This window comes from Saccopteryx bilineata, chromosome 2, assembly GCF_036850765.1.
Source record: "Saccopteryx bilineata isolate mSacBil1 chromosome 2, mSacBil1_pri_phased_curated, whole genome shotgun sequence".
Lineage (NCBI taxonomy): Eukaryota > Metazoa > Chordata > Mammalia > Chiroptera > Emballonuridae > Saccopteryx > Saccopteryx bilineata.
The window spans coordinates 115,635,594-115,654,629 of NC_089491.1; the positions used below are offsets into that span (position 1 = coordinate 115,635,594).

Here is a 19,036-nt window from a genome sequence, read left to right on the forward strand (position 1 = left end):
TTGCTGGTATCAAGTTCTGCTTTCTAAATGAATTGACTGAACGCACATACTTTAAATGAGAGGTGTAGGAACGGCTTTCCACCTTTAAAGTGGTGTCGCTACCATAATTTGCGAGCTCCACAGCAGGAAATACGTCTAGCTTTACCTGCACATCTCTAGCAGCCAGCAGTGTTCAGCACATTATAGGAACTAAATGTTATTGTTTTACTTTCTCCGTCACAAAATTCCTCTTCTACCACACAATATATGCTCCCGCCCCCCAAAAATCCTTAATATTACGTCGTGCACTCTTCACAGATGAAAAAGTATTTGCATATTATGTTTGCAATGGACGTACTGGGTATAATAAATTCACCTGCATTTCTTTATTCTATGACTATCCAAGTAGCCATTTCAGCGTTTGCATGTGTTCTCAAACACAAGGACCCAAGGTTTCAGATAGTTATACTGTATTACTCTGAGTAGCATTACAAACCCTCAAAGTCCGAGCCGCAGCTGTCACCCCGTGGGTACGCGAAACCCGCCTGTCCTGGGAGCGGCCCATTAAACGCTCACGTGAGCGAGCCGACATCCTCAAGCGGCCACGGCGCATGCGCGCAGGGTGGCAGCCTCAGGAGTTGGAGACTCGCCGGTGCACGGTTGAGCTCCAGGACCCTTGACTCTGGCCGGCGGGACCTGGACTCCTGGGCGGCGCAAGCGGCCGTCGGGACGTGACCGCTCTCAGTCGCGGGGCGTAGCTGCCGGGATTCGTCCGGGTTCCGACTCTACGTCCGGCCACTTTTCAGGCTCCGAGCCGCAGGCGTCGGCGTGGGGGCGGAGCTCGCCTCCCTCGGGTCCGCCGATTGGCTGCTTCCGCTCTTCCTTTCACTTTCCGGGCCGTGCTGTACTGGGGCCGCGGGCTGGGGACCCGCGTTCTGAGTGGAGGCGCTTTGCGAGATCAGTGCTGGCTGTTAACCTGGCCTGGAAGAGTTTGAGCTCTCCACCAGCAAGTTTCCAGAGACAGTTTAGGTTTATATTATTTTTTTGAGCAGTGGAAGATGTTGGCATTTATATTCGCCTCCACACAAGTGTTTTGTTGGCAACTTATGTGACTATTTTTCTCAGAAATGTTATATATTTTCTCCCCCTTATTTTCCTCACATCCTTATTTTCCATGACAGAGCTTGACGACAATATATGCAAAAAATATATAAATATGATAACTAATATAGTTATATTGAGCCTGATCATTTTCATTTCTTTAGCTTTCTGGATTATGTCTATGACTGCAAGCACCTATTATGGTAAGTGTGAATGTTGTAAGTCCTCTTTTAAATACACTTATCGGTGGAATTTTATTTTATTTTATTTTATTTATTTTTTCATTCGGTGGAATTTTAAATTGTACCATTGTGAAATCCAAAACTCATTCTCTGAATGGTTATAAATTATGTTTATTAACTTTCACAGCCTGGATTTAGTTACCAGAAAATATAAACAGTGCCTTGAACGTTCTAAACCCTTTAATAAATGCTTGTGATATTAGTTGCACCTATTTCAAAACATGTTTTGTGTTTTATGTAATTATTACATCTATCTTGGTGAGAAATAACTGAAGCACAGTTTTGTAAAGCAATTGAAGTGATACTTTTAATATAAATATCCATAACATAGTTTACATTTGTCCTGTGAAAATAAAAGATGATATAGTGTTTATATTTGGAGATTTAAAGGATTTGTCTGCTGTTTGGTCACTTTAAAAGAGCAGACTCCTTTTAAAGTCTGAAGCCACTTTGCATAATTAGAAGATACTCCAGACTCAAAATTTTAAGGTTTTGAATCTGTTTTTAGAGCATAAGCCTGCCTTTACACAAACTTCATTGGTACACCTATAAAAACAAAAGTACAGTTCAAGAGGGAAGGTGAGCAGTAGTATGAGAAAGTAAACTCATAAATGAGTGCTTTCCAGTTCTGACGTTAGCCCTTTTTCAAAGAGACTCGTGAAGAATCGGATGAGTGTCCTGCAGGGTACAGAGGCTTTCAGCACTGTGCATTCAGTATGAGTCACAGGAGGGAGTAGAGGTGTGGGAGGAGAAGAGTCTCCACAATGCCAGTATTAACAATAACAGACTAAATAGAATAAAACAGGGATTTGTAAATTGAAGGTCCTCCTGGGGCCAGGCACCTGATGCAAACAAGTAAAGTTGTCCCAGGTCTTTGTATATTAAAAACAAGGAAATCGTTTCTCCATTTCAGAAGTAAGATTTTCCCCATTTTTTTTGTTGAACATTTGGCTCTTTTTGTTTTTCAGTTTTTTATTTTTGATAGAAACAGGCATAAGCAATAGTTCATGTTTTCCTTTACTATAGTCATCAGCCTGGTGTTAAGGAATCTGTTCAGGAATGGCAGGAACTTGAAACAGGAGAACCATAATCCATCTTAAAGAGGAAGCCTCTCTTCACCTGTAATCAGTTCTACCAAGTGGCCCAAGTTTCCAGTTTTTTAAAAAGAAACCCATCCTGACCTGTGTTGGCCTAGTGTATAAAGCATCTGCATGGAAACTCTGAGGTCACTGGGTCAAAACCCCGGGCTTGCCTGGGTGGAGGCACATATGGGAGTTGATGCTTTCTGCTCCTACCCCCTTCTCTCTATCCCCTCTCTAAAAAATGAATAAAAGGCTTTTAAAAATGAAAAAACAAACAAACCAGAAACCAAGAATCTTGATCGGTATATGAAATCTATTCTTTAAATATTAACTCAGATTTATTCTTGTTTTTTTGTTGTTATTCGTTTGTTTTGGTCTTAAATCAGATTGTTTAAAATCGTTATGGTAGCCAAACAAAACATCTGTGTGCTGGATGCAATCTTTGGAATATCAGTTGGTAACCATTGAACCCTGAGGGGTGTAGCATATGAGAATGTTACTTTAAAAAATAATCTCTGAGCCCTGGCCGGTTGGCTCAGTGGTAGAGTGTCAGCCTGGCATGCAGGAGTCCCGGGTTCAATTCCCGGCCAGGGCACACAGGAGAAGCGCCCATCTGCTCTCCACCCTTCTCCCTCTCCTTCCTCTCTGTGTCTCTCTTCCCCTCCCACAGCCAAGGCTCCACTGGAGCAAAGTTGGCCCAGGCTCTGAGGATGGCTCTGTGGCCTCTGCCTCAGGCACTAGAATGGCTCTGGTTGCAACAGAGCTACGCCCCAGATGGGCAGAGCATCGCCCCCTGGTGGGCATGCCGGGTGGATCCCAGTCAGGTGCTTGCGGGAGTCTGTCTGACTGCCTCTCCATTTCCAACTTCAGAAAAATACAAAAAAAAAAAAAAAAAAAATCTATGAGCCTGACCAGGCAACACAGTGGATAGAGTGCTTTGGACTGGGATGCTGAGGACCCAGGTTCGAGACCCCGAGGTCGCCAGCTTGAGCGCGGGCTCATCTGGTTTGAGCAAAGCTCACCAGCTTGAGCCCAAGATCGCTGGCTCTATCAAGGGGTTACTCAGTCTGCTGTAGCCCCCTGGTCAAGGCACATATGAGAAAGCAATGAACAACTAAGGTGCTGCAATGAAGAATTGATGTTTCTCATCTCTCTCCCTTCTTGTCTGTCTCTCCCTCTCTCTCTGACTCTCTCTGTCTCTATCACACACACACACACACAAAACTGAAAAGGCACAGTGAGAAATAATTGAATCCTTTTAAGAAAGGAGTTTGTTCTGTGCTATTTTTGAGATTTAGTACATGCCTCCAAGAAAATTAATTTCAAATCTCCAAATATGTGTGAAATACCCATTATTATAAGTAGTTATAAATGGTTTCCAAAACTTAGGACTTATTTGCTTATTACCAGTAGGACTGTCTCTCTGAAAATATACAAGTTTCAACAGAAATATTTTACTTTAGTGACTTTATCTTAATTTCCCTATTTATGACAATATTTTATCCAGAATGCAGTTATCAATATTTAGAGCCAAAACTAATCTATGTAAGTCTCACACAATTTACACTCTACCTTTATAATTTTTCAGGTAACTTACAGCCTATTTCTCCTTGGCGTTGGCTGTTTTCTGTTATTGTTCCTGTTTTGATCGTATCTAATGGCTTTAAAAAGAAAAGTCTAGATCACAGTGGGGCTTTAGGAGGTATGTTTTGCTTTTGAATGTTTACCCATATAATAAGTGTTTGCTTATATAATTTAAACTCATGTTTTCTGAATTCTGAATGTATGAGACTGTAATTCACAATATTATATATATTTTTAAATGGTGATAACATTATGCATTGCTCAGCATTCCTATTCTGTCAAATTTTTAAATAATTACAGACCCTTTAATGTATAGATTTAACTTTGTAATTTATATCAAGTGAATTAATAGAAGAGACTTTTGAGGGCCTTGATTACTTTGTTCATTTAATTGGAATAAATTATCTGCTAGCAGAGCATTGGAGCACTCCTTCTAGGTGTAAAATAAAAGAGCCATTGGAGAAAACAACTAACAGACATATTGGTATTTTTGTATGAATTTTGTCTTACCGTATAACCAATATGTATTAGAAATGGTTATATTTTATTTATTTTTTTAAATGTTATGTTCTACATACTATGTATCAAGCACTGCTGTTAGCACATTGGAAGTATTTACCCATTTATAGCAGCTAATTTTAACAATATCTGCTTAAATATAATAACAGTTATGTTTTTCTAAAAATATTCTTTGTCAGGAAGCCTTGCCTTGGTTTTTATCATTCTTGGCTTATAGCAAGAAGGGTCAAGTCCTTGAAATTGTCTTTCTTCAGCTTCCATGTTATATATTGATCTGCTTCTCTTCTTACTTTTCTGATCTCTACTTTTGTTTCTTTTTTGTTACCATTTTCTTTTCTGTCTTCTGGCCCTTTGGTCCTCTGTTCATCTCCTACCTAGCTTGATTTAGAATTATAAGTATTTGAATCCTAGCACTGCCACCTACTATCTCTTGTGAATTTTGCCACATAGCCTAACTCTTCAGAGCCTCACTGTTCTTTTATATTTTGTGAAATAGGTCCTTTGGGCCTATTGATAAGGCTCAAACAAGATAATGTGTGGGACAACACATCTTTTTAAGCTATAAAGCATTATACAGACACTCACTATTAGTGATTAGTTATCTCCTTTCAGCCATGTTATAAAGTCCGTGAAGACAATGTGTTATATGCTTCTGTGTCTCATGCTTCTTTGAATAGTGTTACACACATCATAGGTGTTTAGGAAACATATATAGATTGATTTTTAACCTCCGCTCTTTTCCAAATCATTTCATTTTATGGAATGTTGGTATTTTTTGTTTGTAACTTCTTTTTTCCCCTTAAGGACAAAATAATTGTAATGCTGATTTAAAGTATATCATAGTATTTAGGACTACTGTTATGAAGTATTACTGCAAGTCACTTAAACTTTTAGTGTTGTAATTTTTCCATCTGTAAAATAAAAGGGGATAATAGTGCCTTTAGCATCTACTTATCATAAGGTGTGATCCGTGTAAAATGTTTAGCATAGGCCCTGGGTGATTGGCTCAGTGGTAGAGCGTTGGCCTGGTATGTGGATATCCTGGGTTCGATCTCCAGTCAGGACACATATGAGAAGCCACCATCGGTTTCTCTTCCACTCTCTTTCCCCTTTTTCTCTCTCTTCTCCTCTCATAAGCCAGTGGCCTGATAGTTTGAGCATTGGACCAGGCTCTGAGGGTAGGTAGCTCAGTTGGCCCGAGCATCAGCCTTGGGTGCTGAGGATAGCTAAGTTGATTCAAGCATCGGCCCCAGATGGGGGTTGCCAGGTGGATCCCAGTCTGGGCACATGCGGGAGCCTGTGTCTATCTCCCCTCCTCTCACTTAAATAAAATATTTGGCATACTACCTGGCATGTATAATAAGTATTTTACAAATATGTTATTATTGTTTTCACTCTACAACTACTATTAGTAGTCATAGGAATTTTACTAAGTAAGGTTTGTCATATTATGCCTTCAGTGTTTTTAGGATTGAGAAGAGTTTCAGAACTTCCATAGGATCTGGGTATTTAGAGTCCTTGTTGACATAGGAACACATAGCTCAGTATTGACAGAATAGAGAGGGGAGAGGTTGAGGCAGTGCTTATAGTGGACACTGAAGTGGAGGGCTCTGGTCTCCTTGAGAGAGTATTTCTAGAATAAGGAGCAAAGCTCATGAGAAAATATGTGGGAAAGGGCTTAAAAATATAAAGCACTGTGCAGGTGATTTGCTCCAAAGAAATATTGTCTAGTCTAGTTGTCTAATTAATCATTGTATTCCTTTATTCATGTCAGTGTGGACAGTTTGTAATCAGGCTTTGTAACTGACAAGTTTAATTTCACTTGCCAGGACTAGTAGTAGGCTTAGTGTTTTACCATATTTTCATTCATTCATTCATTCAAATATTTAGTGAGGATCCCCTAAATGCCAGGCGCTGTTCTAGGCACTTTGTATTTAGTAGTGAACAAAATGGATTAAAAAATCCCACTGACAGAGTTTACATTTGTAGTCGGGAGACAGATGGTAGATAGTATCAGTTTGAGTCAGTTAATCCCCAGAAGGAGACCCTAAGTGTAATGCAAGTAAATGGGGTGTTGTCAGGAAAAGCCAGTGGGTGTGCTCTCTGTGGTTGCATAAGGTTGGCCTTACCCTCTTTTTAGTCACCATAGTTCAGGTCTTGATGTTTAGTCTTTCTGAAATGGAAACCTCATTCTATCAGGTACCTAGAGTTGGTCAGAGCCAAGAGAACTGGTTTATGCTGTTCATTGTCACAAGGGACTGATATATGAGCCAGAATGCTACTTTATTCATCTGATAAAATATGGAATGCCCAGGCCAACTGGGATATAAACATCCTTGTTCAGGCATGTCCTAATCTTGTAGGCAGGCTAGTTGAGAAGTCACATTATAATTCGAAGGTTGCTTTGGTAAGTACAAAGTCTGAGAAAGTCCACAGATCAAAGGTCTCATTCCTTGTATGGTATTCAACAAGTCTGCCAACCTCTGGTTCTTTAGATATCATGTCAAACAAAAAACCTTCACAGCCCAAGGCTTTTGGGGGGAGGGGGAAGGGTTATTGAGACATATATGCTAGCCAGAAAAAAAAGATCAGATCCTGAGATATTCAGTCTAAATCACCAGCAGAAGAGCCAAGTGGAGAGACAAAAATGTCTTTATCTTACAAAATAGGACCTTATGGGCTTATTGGTGAGAGGAGTTGATGCGGCTCTTTTAAAGATGTAAGTTTTGAAAGAATTTACATTGGCTATAGGGGATGAAGCAGGGGCAATTTTAGGATAGGTGTACAGGGCACAAATAAGTTGAAAGTATAATGACTGAAAAAGATATATTGTGCAAATAGTAGCCACAAGAGAGCAGGGGTGGCTATACTAATAAAAAAAATCAGACAAGCCTGCTACTGAGCTCAGGTGACATGACCGTATCACATATATTTTTTAAGCATTTCCTTTCTTTCTAGCATAACAAGATGCTAAAGGCTCATCCCAAATATACTTTGTCTCAGACCTGGAAGCAGTTATTTCTCTTTGGAGCTCTGGTTCATTTTCTTTTTCTTTTCAGTCCTTTTACTTCCTATCTATTTGTGTCCTTAGATTTAAAATGAGTCTCTTGTAGTCTGAGCTGTGGTGGTGCACTGGATGAAGCGCTGACCTGGAATGCCGAGGTCGCCAGTTCTAACCCCTGGGCTTGCCCGGTCAAGGCACATATGGGAGTTGATCTCTCTCTCACCTTTCTTCCCTCTCAAGCAAAATGAATAAATTTTTAAAATCTTAAAAATAAATAAATAAATAAATAAATAAATGTGTCTCTTAAAGATAGCATATAGTTGTATCATGTATTTTTATCCATTTTGTTCATCAGTCCTTTGATTGGAATGTTTAATCAGGGGTAGTCAACCTTTTTATACCTACCACCCACTTTTGTATCTCTGTTAGTAGTAAAATTTTCTAACTGCCCACCAGTTCCAAAGTAATGGTGATTAATAAAGTAAGGAAGTAACTACTTTATAAAATTTATAAAGCAGAGTTACAGCAAGTTAAAGCATATAATAATAATTACTTACCAAGTACTTTATGTCGGATTTTCGCTAAGTTTGGCAGAATAAATCTTTATAAAACAACTTACTATAGTTAAATCTATCATTATATTTATACTTTGGTTGCTCCGCTACTGCCCACCATGAAAGCTGGAACGCCCATAGTGGGCAGTAGGGACCAGGTTGACTACCACTGGTTTAATACATTCACATTTAAAGTAATTACCCATAAGAAGGAACTTTTATGGGTCATTTTTTTTTTTTACAGGGACAGAGAGAGAGAATCAGAGAGAGGGATAGATAGGACAGACAGACAGGAACAGAGAGAGATGAGAAGCATTAGTCATCAGTTTTTCGTTGAGACACCTTAGTTGTTCATTGATTGCTTCCTCATATGTGCCTTGACCGCAGGCCTTCAGCAGACCGAGTAACCCCTTGCATGAGCCAGCGACCTTGGTTCCAAGCTGGTGAGCTTTTTGCTCAAGCCAGATGAGCCCACGCTCAAGCTGGTGACCTCGGAGTCTCGAACCTGGGTCCTCCGCATCCCAGTCCAATGCTCTATCCACTGCTCCACCACCTGGTCAGGCTCCATATTGTTTTCTTGACTTTTGCCACATCTTCCTTTATTCTATTGAACATCTTTAAGACAATTGTTTTAAAGTATTTGTTTAGTAGGCTTATTATCTGGCCTTTCTCAGTGACAGTCTGTTCATTTATTTTTTTTCCTTTGAATGGGCCATACTTTTTTGTTTCTTTGTATGCTGTGTGATACTTCTGTTGAAATAAAATAATGTGGTAACTCTAGAAATCAGGCTTCCTTTTGTCCCCATGGTTTGCTCTTTTTTTTTGTTTGTTTGTTTTCATTTTTATTTTATTTATTTACTTTTTTGTATTTTTCTGAAGTTGGAAATGGGAAGGCAGTCAGACAGACTCCCGCATGCACCTGACTGGGATCCACCCAGCATGCTCACCAGGGGGCGATGCTCCGCCCATCTGGGGCATTGCTCTGTTGCAACCAGGGCCTTTCTAGTGCCTGAGGCAGAAACCATGGAGCCATCCTCAGCGCCCGGGCCAACTTTGCTCCAGTGGATCCTTGGCTGCGGCAGGAGAAGAGAGAGACAGAGAGGAAGGAGAGGGGGAGGGGTGGAGAAGCAGATGGGCGCTTCTCCTGTGTGCCCTGGCCGGGAATCGAACCCAGGACTCCTGCATGCCAGGCCGACACTCTACCACTCAGCCAACTGGCCAGGGCCTTTTTTTGTTTTTGATTGTTGTAGGCTCTGTGTCAAGGATCATTCTGGGGTGTTAAACCTAAGGTCTTCTCAGTCTTTTCTGAGCCTACACCTTTTCCTGAGTGTGCACAGTGACTTCCTTATTTTTCCCATAAATGCAGCTGCTTTTGAATGTCCTACTTTTTAATGTCTGGCACCCAAAAGGAGAAGAAACAGAAAAATGATCGGGAGTTAGGGGCTAGTCATTTAAATCTTGTGGAAGTTTGGCCCTGGCCAGTTGGCTCAGTGGTAGAGTGTCGGCCTGGCGTGCGGGGGACCCGGGTTCGATTCCCAGCCAGGGCACATAGGAGAAGCGCCCATTTGCTTCTCCACCCCCCACCCCCTCCTTCCTCTCTGTCTCTCTCTTCCCCTCCCGCAGCCAAGGCTCCATTGGAGCAAAGATGGCCCGGGCGCTGGGGATGGCTCCTTGGCCTCTGCCCCAGGTGCTAGAGTGGCTCTGGTCGCCGCAGAGCGACTCCCCAGAGGGGCAGAGCATCACCCCCTGGTGGGCGTGCCGGGTGGATCCCGGTCGGGCACATGCGGGAGTCTGTCTGACTGTCTCTCCCCGTTTCCAGCTTCAGAAAAATACAAAAAAAAAAAAAAAAAAATCTTGTGGAAGTTGCCTCAGTCAGACAGAGAGGGACTTCAAACAATGTGGGGTGGAGTACAATAGTGTCTCTACCTCTGTGATCAGAAGTAGCAGTCAGTGATCAGAACACAAATTCTGGTATTTGGAAAACAAGATCTTTATTGCCCACCTGGCACTCAGCAAGCTGTATACAAGCTGCTCGTATAACTCCTGCACTGCCTGCTACATGGCTAACAACTGTAGGTGAGGAGCTGCTACCATGCTAAGAACTGCAGTTAACAAAAATTAATGTTTCCCTTCCAAACCTTCCCCTGCAAGTTACCAGTCTTAAGTAGACTCTAGAGTTCCAAAATAATTTTAGCAGACAGATTCTTCCAGTTTAGTTGGGGGAGGAGCAGGAAGCGTCAATTGGGAGTTGTTTCTAGTATGTGTCTTGACCAGGCAAGCCTAGGGTTTCAAACTGGTGACCTCAGCATTCCAGATCGATGCTTTACCCACTAAACTACCATAAATCAGGCTCTAATTCATTTTTATAGGATGAAATAGCCATTGTAATAGAAATGAGGGTACTTGACTACCTTGAAACCAAGTTTTACTCACTAGAACACTTTCACATGTTGTCACAAAAGACTTTTAAGGAATTTCTAAATGATTTTAAAAGTCTATTTCAAAATATGCTTGCACTTTACTTATAAAATTACCTGTGGAGAGGCTTTATAATTTTTTACTTAAACAACCCACAGCCAGTTCTCTGCGTCTTCAGCATGGCTGACCCGTTTAGCAGTGACTGTCAGTGTCTCTTTCCGTACTGCTGTGACAGTGAGAACGCACTTTCCCTTTTTTTCTCTTCCTTATCATGAAACATAAGCTTCCCTTTTATTTGTTTTCTTGATCGAACTACAGGTTTTAGAAGACTTTCTTAAAATTGGACACTTATGGAAAACTGAGGACTATTCCCTTTCTTCTTTGTTTGCCCAAACAAAAGAAACACAGAGAAAAGTCTCAAAACCTAAGATCGTATTCACAGGATATATTCCATTTTTGGTTCCACAGGCAATCCAGAATTGTTTTCATAGGTAGGGAAACTTAGCTAAGAAACACTATCTTCTCGCCAATTTTGTGATGCTCAACACAAGAACATGTGAAAACTCTGGAAAAGAATATAAAGCTTATCTTTTAAAATGTTTCTTTATAAATTAGAAAATAAATCTGAGGCTATAGGGGGGAAATGTAAAAAATAGAAACCTGAAAGACTATATAATCTTATCTCCCCTGAGAGAACCACAGTTAATTTGAAATTTCTACAGACTAGTCATCTATCCAAATATTATACATAACATATAATGCATATTGTTGTTATACTGTGTTCTACAACTCCATTATAGAAAGTGTTTCTTTTGGCTTGACTAGTGGTGGCGCAGTGGATAGAGCGTCAACCTGGGATGCTGAGGACCTAGGTTCAAAACCCCAAGGTCACTGGTTTGAATGCAGGCTCATCCAGCTTGAGCATGGGATCATAGACCTGACCCCATGGTCACTGGCTTGAGCCCAAAGGTTGCTAGCTTGAGCAGAGGGTCACTGGCTTGGCTGGAGCACCGCCCCCAGACAAGGCATGTATGAGAAGCAGTCAGTGAACAAGTGCTGCAGCTGTAGTATGAGTTGATGTTTCTCATCTCTCTCCCTTTCTGTCTCTCTGTATCTCACTCGCTCACTACAAAAAGGGGGGAGGTATATCTTTTTTTTTTTACATTTATATAGCATACTTTGAAAAGAGGTCAAAATATGGTAAGAAATACATCTCTATTTAATCAAACTGACATTCAGTTTACTGTTTGGTAATATCTTAACTAGTAAAATGGAAATGTATTAGAAATGTACATTTTGGGTTATAATATGAAAATAACTCCCCAAAAAAATCCATTCTTTTTTTCACAGTTTTAATGTATGGACTAAATATAATTCTGTGTGTGTTTGTGTTTCTTTCAGGACTAATAGTGGGATTTATCCTAACCATTGCAAATTTCAGCTTTTTTACCTCTTTGCTGATGTTTTTCCTTTCTTCTTCAAAACTCACTAAATGGAAGGGAGAAATAAAGAAAAGTCTAGATTCAGAATATAAAGAAGGTAAAATGAATTATGTTTGACATTATATTTAAAGGAGTAACTTTGTTTTATACTTTATACTAACATAAAAGCTTTTAATCAAAACATGTTTGGACTATTGAAACAGTTAAATTTTATATGAGAATTACTTTTAGTAGTGGCCTAATTTAGTTTATCATTACTTCATCACAATAACAAGTAACAGCAAAATTTAGAAGCAGAAAAGTCTTTCATTAGTTATTCTGAAACAGTATAAAATGTGGGCAAAGTTACCATTCTGCTGTTAGTACTTTTTAAAAATTTTAGTCATTTTTCTTTTCTTAAATGGTAAAATAGATAAGTTCCTATATCAGCACAATTTTCCTTCTGAATAGAAAACATTTCTTGTCTTTTTTTTTTTCTACTTGTTTGCTTCTAGGTGGGCAGAGGAATTGGGTTCAGGTGTTCTGTAATGGAGCTGTGCCCACAGAGCTGGCCCTACTGTTCATGATAGAAAATGGCCCTGGGGAAATCCCAATAGATTTTTCCAAGCAGCACACTGCTTCCTGGATGTGTTTGTCTCTCTTGGCTGCACTGGCCTGCTCTGCTGGAGACACATGGGCTTCCGAAGTTGGCCCCATTCTGAGTAAAAGTCCACCAAGGCTAATAACAACATGGGAGAAAGTTCCAGTTGGTGAGTCTTTATAAGTTTCTTTTTAAAAAGCTTTGATTTATTGTGTGTCTTATTTAAGAGCCTTTGAAGAATTGTTAGTCTGCCTAATTGGAAGATTGCTTGTAAGCTGTTAAATGAGTGATAATAAGTAATATTTGCAGGAAACGTTAGCAAGATAAACAGTGCAGAAGCAAAGAGATTGATTCACAGACATATCAGTGGGAAAGGAACAGGGAGGGAACAATAGAGTATTTCTTGAAGGTCTGTTGTGTGGGTGGTGCTTTAACATGTATCTTCATTCCCCATTATCATTATCAATTAGTACAGCTTCTTTTTTGTCTTTGTCCTCCCCTTCTTTTTCTTCCCTGTCTTCTTTTCCTCCTCTTTCTCTCCTCTTTTTTTTTTTTTTTTTTTTACAAGGACAGAGAGAGAGTCAGAGGGACAGACAGGAACGGAGAGAGATGAGAAGCATCAATCATCAGTTTTTCATTGTGACACCTTAGTTGCTCATTGATTGCTTTCTCATATGTGCCTTGACTATAGGGCTACAGCAGACCAAGTAACCCCTTGCTCGAGCCAGCAACCCTGGGTCTAAGCTGGTGAGCTTTGCTTAAACCAGATGAGCCCGCGCTCAAGCTGGCGACCTCGAACCTGGGTCCTCCGCATCCCAGTCTGACGCTCTATCCACTGCGCCACCGCCTGGTCAGGCTCTCTCCTCCTTTTTTTTTCATCATCATGAACAGCTAACATATTAAGTACCTGCTATGTACAGGGCACTGCTCTATACAGATTACCATTAAGTACTGTTAGTGAACCATATGAATTGGCTTTTGTATTATTTTTATCTTCCAAAAAGGAAACTAAGGCATAGAGAACTTAGTTAACTCTGACCAGGCGGTGGCGCAGTGGATAGAACTTAGTTAACTTTACTAGTCACGTAGCTCTGAAGTAGCAGAACTAAGGTTGAAATTGGGCAGTCTGGTTTCACTAAACCATTGTACTTCCCTGCTTAGAATTACAGCAGTTACTGAGGAGAAAAGACTTTTCTGAGTAGGCTGTGGTCTTTTTTTTTTTTAAAGACCCATGTTTGTTTGTTTGTTTGTTTTTTGGTGACAGAGCCAGACAGAGGGACAGACAGGGACAGACAGACAGGAAGGGAGAGAGATGAGAAGCATCAGTTCTTCATTGCGGCACCTTAGTTATTCATTGATTGCTTTCTCATATGTGCCTTGACTGGGAGGGCTACAGCAGACCGAGTGACCCCTTGCTTGAGCCAGTGACCTTGGGCTCAAGCTGGTGAGCCTTGCTCAAACCAGATGAGCCTGCGCTCAACCTGGCAACCTCGGGATCTTGAACCTGGGTCTTCTGCGTCCGACACTCTTTCCACTGCGCCACCTCCTGGTCAGGTGTAGGCTGTGGTCTTATGATTTTTGGATTAACTTAAAGAAAACCCTTTCTTTAGTCTTGATTGGATAGGTATCAAATTATTTTTATTTCCTTGCCTTTATGTGTTTGCTGATTGTTAACCAGATTATTTTATCCATGTTTCTTCTTCAGGGACCAATGGAGGGGTTACAGTGGTGGGCCTTGCTGCCAGTCTCCTTGGTGGTACCTTTATGGGCATCGCCTACTTCCTCACACAGTTGGTTTTTGTTAATGACTTGGACATTTCTGCTCCCCAGTGGCCAATTGTTGTATTTGGGGGTCTGGCTGGATTACTAGGATCAATTGTGGACTCATATTTAGGAGCTACAATGCAATTCACAGGTAAGAACATTACCTTATTATCATTGCAACTTATTAGATCTTAAAGAAAGGGGAAAGATATATGGAAAATAAAATAAAAAGATATGACAGTAAAAACAATCCCAAAACCACCAGGAGTTGAGAGACCAGAAATAATAGGCAGAGTCTCTTCTACCTCCTACAGTTTTGATTTCTTGTTCTTTTTTTTAAGCTAATTGAAAGAGAGTTAGTCCTGCAGAGCAATGAGGAGAAGCTGTGTGGGGAGGATATGACATGCGGGGAAACAGGTGGTTTTGCAAATGGGACTTCACCTAATCACAGGAAAGCAGAACATTTGGGATCAAATCATTTTAATGCCCCTCCTTCCACCTGTTTTCCAGGCCCATTGCTGATCTGACTGTACATGTGTAACCTACTTTCTGCCGTGACGTGGTGCTTGCGCTCCTCCCCACTGAGCTTTCCGCTTCACTTGATATATGCGAGAGTCAGTTTTCCCAAAAGTTTTCTGTGCTTTGCTTCTGGGGCTCTCTGGTCTTGTCAGTGTCCTGACATATTTTGTTGTATGTTTGCTCCACACTCTATAATCAACTACCTTTCCTCCTTTGATTTATATATTGAAGAGGCTGGAGGTCTGGAGAAAGTTTCCCTGAGTACAGTCCTCCCAGTTCTCTTCACACCCCAAGATTATCTGCTTCCCTTTCGCTCCCTTCCCCGTGAGTCAGAATGTTCTCTCAGTTTGGTTAGTTGCATTTCGATATTAAAGAGAAGTCAGTCTGATTTTAATTCACACTAAAGGCTCCATAACTCTAGACACACACACACACATATGTTTTTACAAGAGCTTAGGTTTTATTCTCAACTGGGCTCTAACTGGACAGGTTTCTTTCTTTTTTTTTAATATATATATATATATATATATACTTTTTTTTTTTTTTTTTTACAGGGACAGAGAGTCAGAGAGAGGGATAGACAGGGACAGACAGACAGGAACAGAGAGAGATGAGAAGCATCAATCATCAATTCTTGGTTGCGAGACCTTAGTTGTTCATTGATTACTTTCTCATGTGCCTTGACTGCGGGCCTTCAGCAGACAAGTAACCCCTTGTTCGAGCCAGCGCTAAAGCTGGTGACCTTGGGGTCTCGAACCTGGGTCCTTCCACATCCCAGTCTGACGCTCTATCCACTGCGCCACCGCCTGGTCAGGCTGGACAAGTTTCTTATTGAGTGGGTTGAAAAACAATTATAGGTTAATTCACTCAGTAAGTTTTGGGAGTTTTTTTGTTTGTTTTTTTCATTTTTCCGAAGCTGGAAACAGGGAGGCAGTCAGACAGACTCCTGCAAGCACCCGACCAGGATCCACCCGGCATGCCCACCAGGGGGCGATGCACTGCCCCTTTGGAGCGTCGCTCTGTCGCATCCAGAGCCATTCTAGCACCTAAGGCAGAGGCTACAGAGCCATCCTCAGCGCCCGGGCCAACTTTGCTCCAAAGGAGCCTTGGCTGTGGGAGGAGAAGAGAGAGACAGAGAGGAAGGAGAGGAGGAGGGGTGGAGAAGCAGATGGGAGCTTCTCCTGTGTGCCCTGGCCGGGAATCAAACCCGGGACTCCTGCACACCAGGCCAACGCTCTACCACTGAGCCAACTGGCCAGGGCTAGTAAGTTTTTTTTAAAGATTTTATTTTTATTTATTTTAGAGAAGGGGGAGCAGGAAGCATAACTCCCATATGTGCCTTGACCAGGCAAGCCCAGGGTTTTGAACCAGCGACCTCAGTGTTCCAGGTCAATTCATTATCCACTGTGCCACCACAGATCAGGCCATTCAATAAATCTTGGTGTGCCTCCTTCCTGCCGGCACCATGCTGGGTCCTGGATATCCACTGCAGAGGCTGCTGACATGATCTCTGCTCTCAGGGCCTCATAGTTTGGTCTGGAGGGGAACCACTGGGGAGGCAGGCCCAGTCTGCCAGTTCATGTCACCTCTGCTTTCATATTCTCCCCTCTACTCCTGAATGAGCTCCAGCAGTGTTGAGAGAACAGTCTTGTGGGGTACTGACACCCATTTATTCAAAGAGGCCTTCTGTAATCAAGGGTTTCATATCTCTCATCATATAGATTATCCACTAAAATCATTTTATAAGTAACGGGGAATCTTCGAAGATTATTTCCTTTGAAAGAGAAAAGTGGCCCTGGCCAGTTGGCTCAGTGGTAGAGCATCGGCCTGGTGTGCAGGAGTCCCGGGTTCGATTGCCGGCCAGGGCACACAGGAGAAGTGCCCATCTGCTTCTCCACCCCTCCCCCTCTCCTTCCTCTCTGTCTCTCTCTTCCCCTCCCTCAGCCAAGGCTCCACTGGAGCAAAATTGGCCCGGGGCGCTGAGGATGGCTCTGTAGCCTCTGCCTCAGACGCTAGAATGGCTCTGGATGCAGCAGAGCAATGCCCCAAGATGAGCGGAGCATCGCCCCCTGGTGGGCGTGCCTGGTGGATCCCGGTAGGCGCATGCGGGAGTCTGTCTGACTGCCTCCCCATTTCCGGCTTCGGAAAAATAAAAAAAAGAAAGAGAAAAGCTATTTCTTTTTTATCAAGTTATTTGGATTGTGGATCTGACTTGCTTTCTCTTCCACTCTAGGTTTGGATGAAAGCACTGGCATGGTGGTCAACAGCCCAACCAGTGAGGTGAAGCACATAGCCGGGAAACCCATTCTTGATAACAACGCAGTGAATCTGTTTTCTTCTGTCCTTATCGCTCTCTTGCTCCCAACAGCAGCTTGCGGGTTTTGGCCCAGAGAGTGAACTTTCTCTCATTTACCAAGGTTGAAATGATGGGGAATTCAGCTAGATTTACAATCCCAAATTTCATCCTAAGAAAAATCATTGTAATGCCAATGGGAGAACGCCAGCTCCTCCCATACTCCCTTGTGATGGAATTCTACATTTTCCTCTCTTCTGCCCCGGGGCGTAGCAGCTGATGGGTTCTAGTAAAAGACAAGAGTCCAGAGAACTTAGCCATTTTTTCTTCTGCTGACTGGAGAGCTTGAGCAGTGAAGCTACATTGTCCCTATCGATTGGTGTTTGTAGAACTAAAAGTTCCTACACGGTAGATAAAAATTTTGTTTTGTCTAAACTAGTGTGGGAACTAAAATGGTTCTCAGCTGTGCCAGAGAAATGCCACTGTGCGCAGTCACCCAAATGTTATATCCATTTTAAGCGGTTTAAACTGATGTGTGTGGCAACCCCAGTAAGTGTAGCTTGGACCTCTTCCACAACTTGCCGTTTCCTGTTGCAAAAGGTGTGGAGTTTGATTTCTAGTGAGCCGTGAGGCCTACTCCACAGTTGTTCTTTTTTCCTCAGAGTTAGTAATGGAAAAAAAGTAAATGTCTTTTTCATATGACCGTTAGGATGCATGAAAAAAATTTATTTTTATTTTTAAGTAAAAGCAAAAGAGCCCTATCTTGTGTCTAAAAGAATGTGCACCTTACTATATATTTTAGTTGATCTCTGAGCAGAAATTATCTCAAATTTAATATTTTTAATGTATTTTCTAGCTGCCTTTTAAATGTGTATAGGAATCTGCTTTACATTGGTATACTGAAAAATTAGAGTCACTGGGAAATTATGGAATTGATTTATTTGCTAATCTAGAATTTACTAGAAGATACTATGATTTCCTGTGTTACAGCTTTTAAGCTGTGCTCACCTTTATGTTATGGACTCAACTAAAGTGAATTCTACTTTTCAGTTTTGTTCTTTACTATGATTAACTGTGTTCTAGAGGAATTTGCTATGGTGTGGATTATTTTGCTAAAAGTATTTTAAAATATTTCTCATGTGATTTTCGTACCTTTCTTTCCATGAGGAGAAAAGACTGTTTTCTAAATAACCTATCCCAATGAGGAAAAACTGTATTTAGCCACCAAATCCCAGGTGAATTGTATGTGCTTTAAAGATATAAGCACAATTTTATGCAGCTTAATTTTTAATCATCTAATGGAGTATCTGTTACCATAACTCCAAAGGTCCTGAACATTTAAAAAATATATAGGGTCTTCAAAATATATTTGTTAAATTAAGTCATTTGACTTTAAGCATGTTTCTTTAAAAGTCACTGAAAGTTGATAATCAGGAACATATTTCTGGAGGAAAATAAAAAATAAAACTAGTTTGGCTACCTGAATTTCTGAGGACTGTGATAATTTCAATATTTTTTTTTTTTTTTCATTTTTCCGAAGCTGGAAACGGGGAGGCAGTCAGACAGACTCCCACGTGCGCCCGACCAGGATCCACTGGGCATGCCCACCAGGGGGCGATGCTTTGCCCCTCTGGGGCGTAGCTCTGTTGCGTCCAGAAATATTCTAGCGCCTGAGGCAGAGGCCACAGAGCCATCCCCAGCGCCTGGGCCATCTTTGAGCCTCAGCTGCGGGAGGGGAAGAGAGAGACAGAGAGGAAGGAGAGGGGGAGGGGCGGAGAAGCAAATGGGTGCCTCTCCTGTGTGCCCTGGCCGGGAATTGAACGCGGGACTCCTGCACGCCAGGCCGACACTCTACCGCTGAGCCAACTGGCCAGGGCCTCCAATATTTCTTAATCATGTGATGCAATATTAATGATTTTGGAACTAATAAGTCAGGAAATGATTGTCAAAGTAGT

General features: G+C 41.6%; 1 protein-coding gene across 1 annotated transcript; it reads left to right on the forward strand.

The window, feature by feature from the left end:
- Positions 1 to 581: 581 nt before the first annotated feature.
- On the forward strand, positions 582 to 18,566 carry TMEM19 (transmembrane protein 19). Its single transcript, XM_066257675.1, has 6 exons — positions 582 to 1,283; positions 3,993 to 4,106; positions 11,885 to 12,022; positions 12,420 to 12,674; positions 14,211 to 14,420; positions 17,022 to 18,566. The coding sequence occupies exons 1-6, from the start codon at positions 1,154 to 1,156 to the stop codon at positions 17,183 to 17,185; spliced, it is 1,011 nt and encodes a 336-aa protein (XP_066113772.1). The 5' UTR covers positions 582 to 1,153; the 3' UTR covers positions 17,186 to 18,566.
- Positions 18,567 to 19,036: the final 470 nt, after the last annotated feature.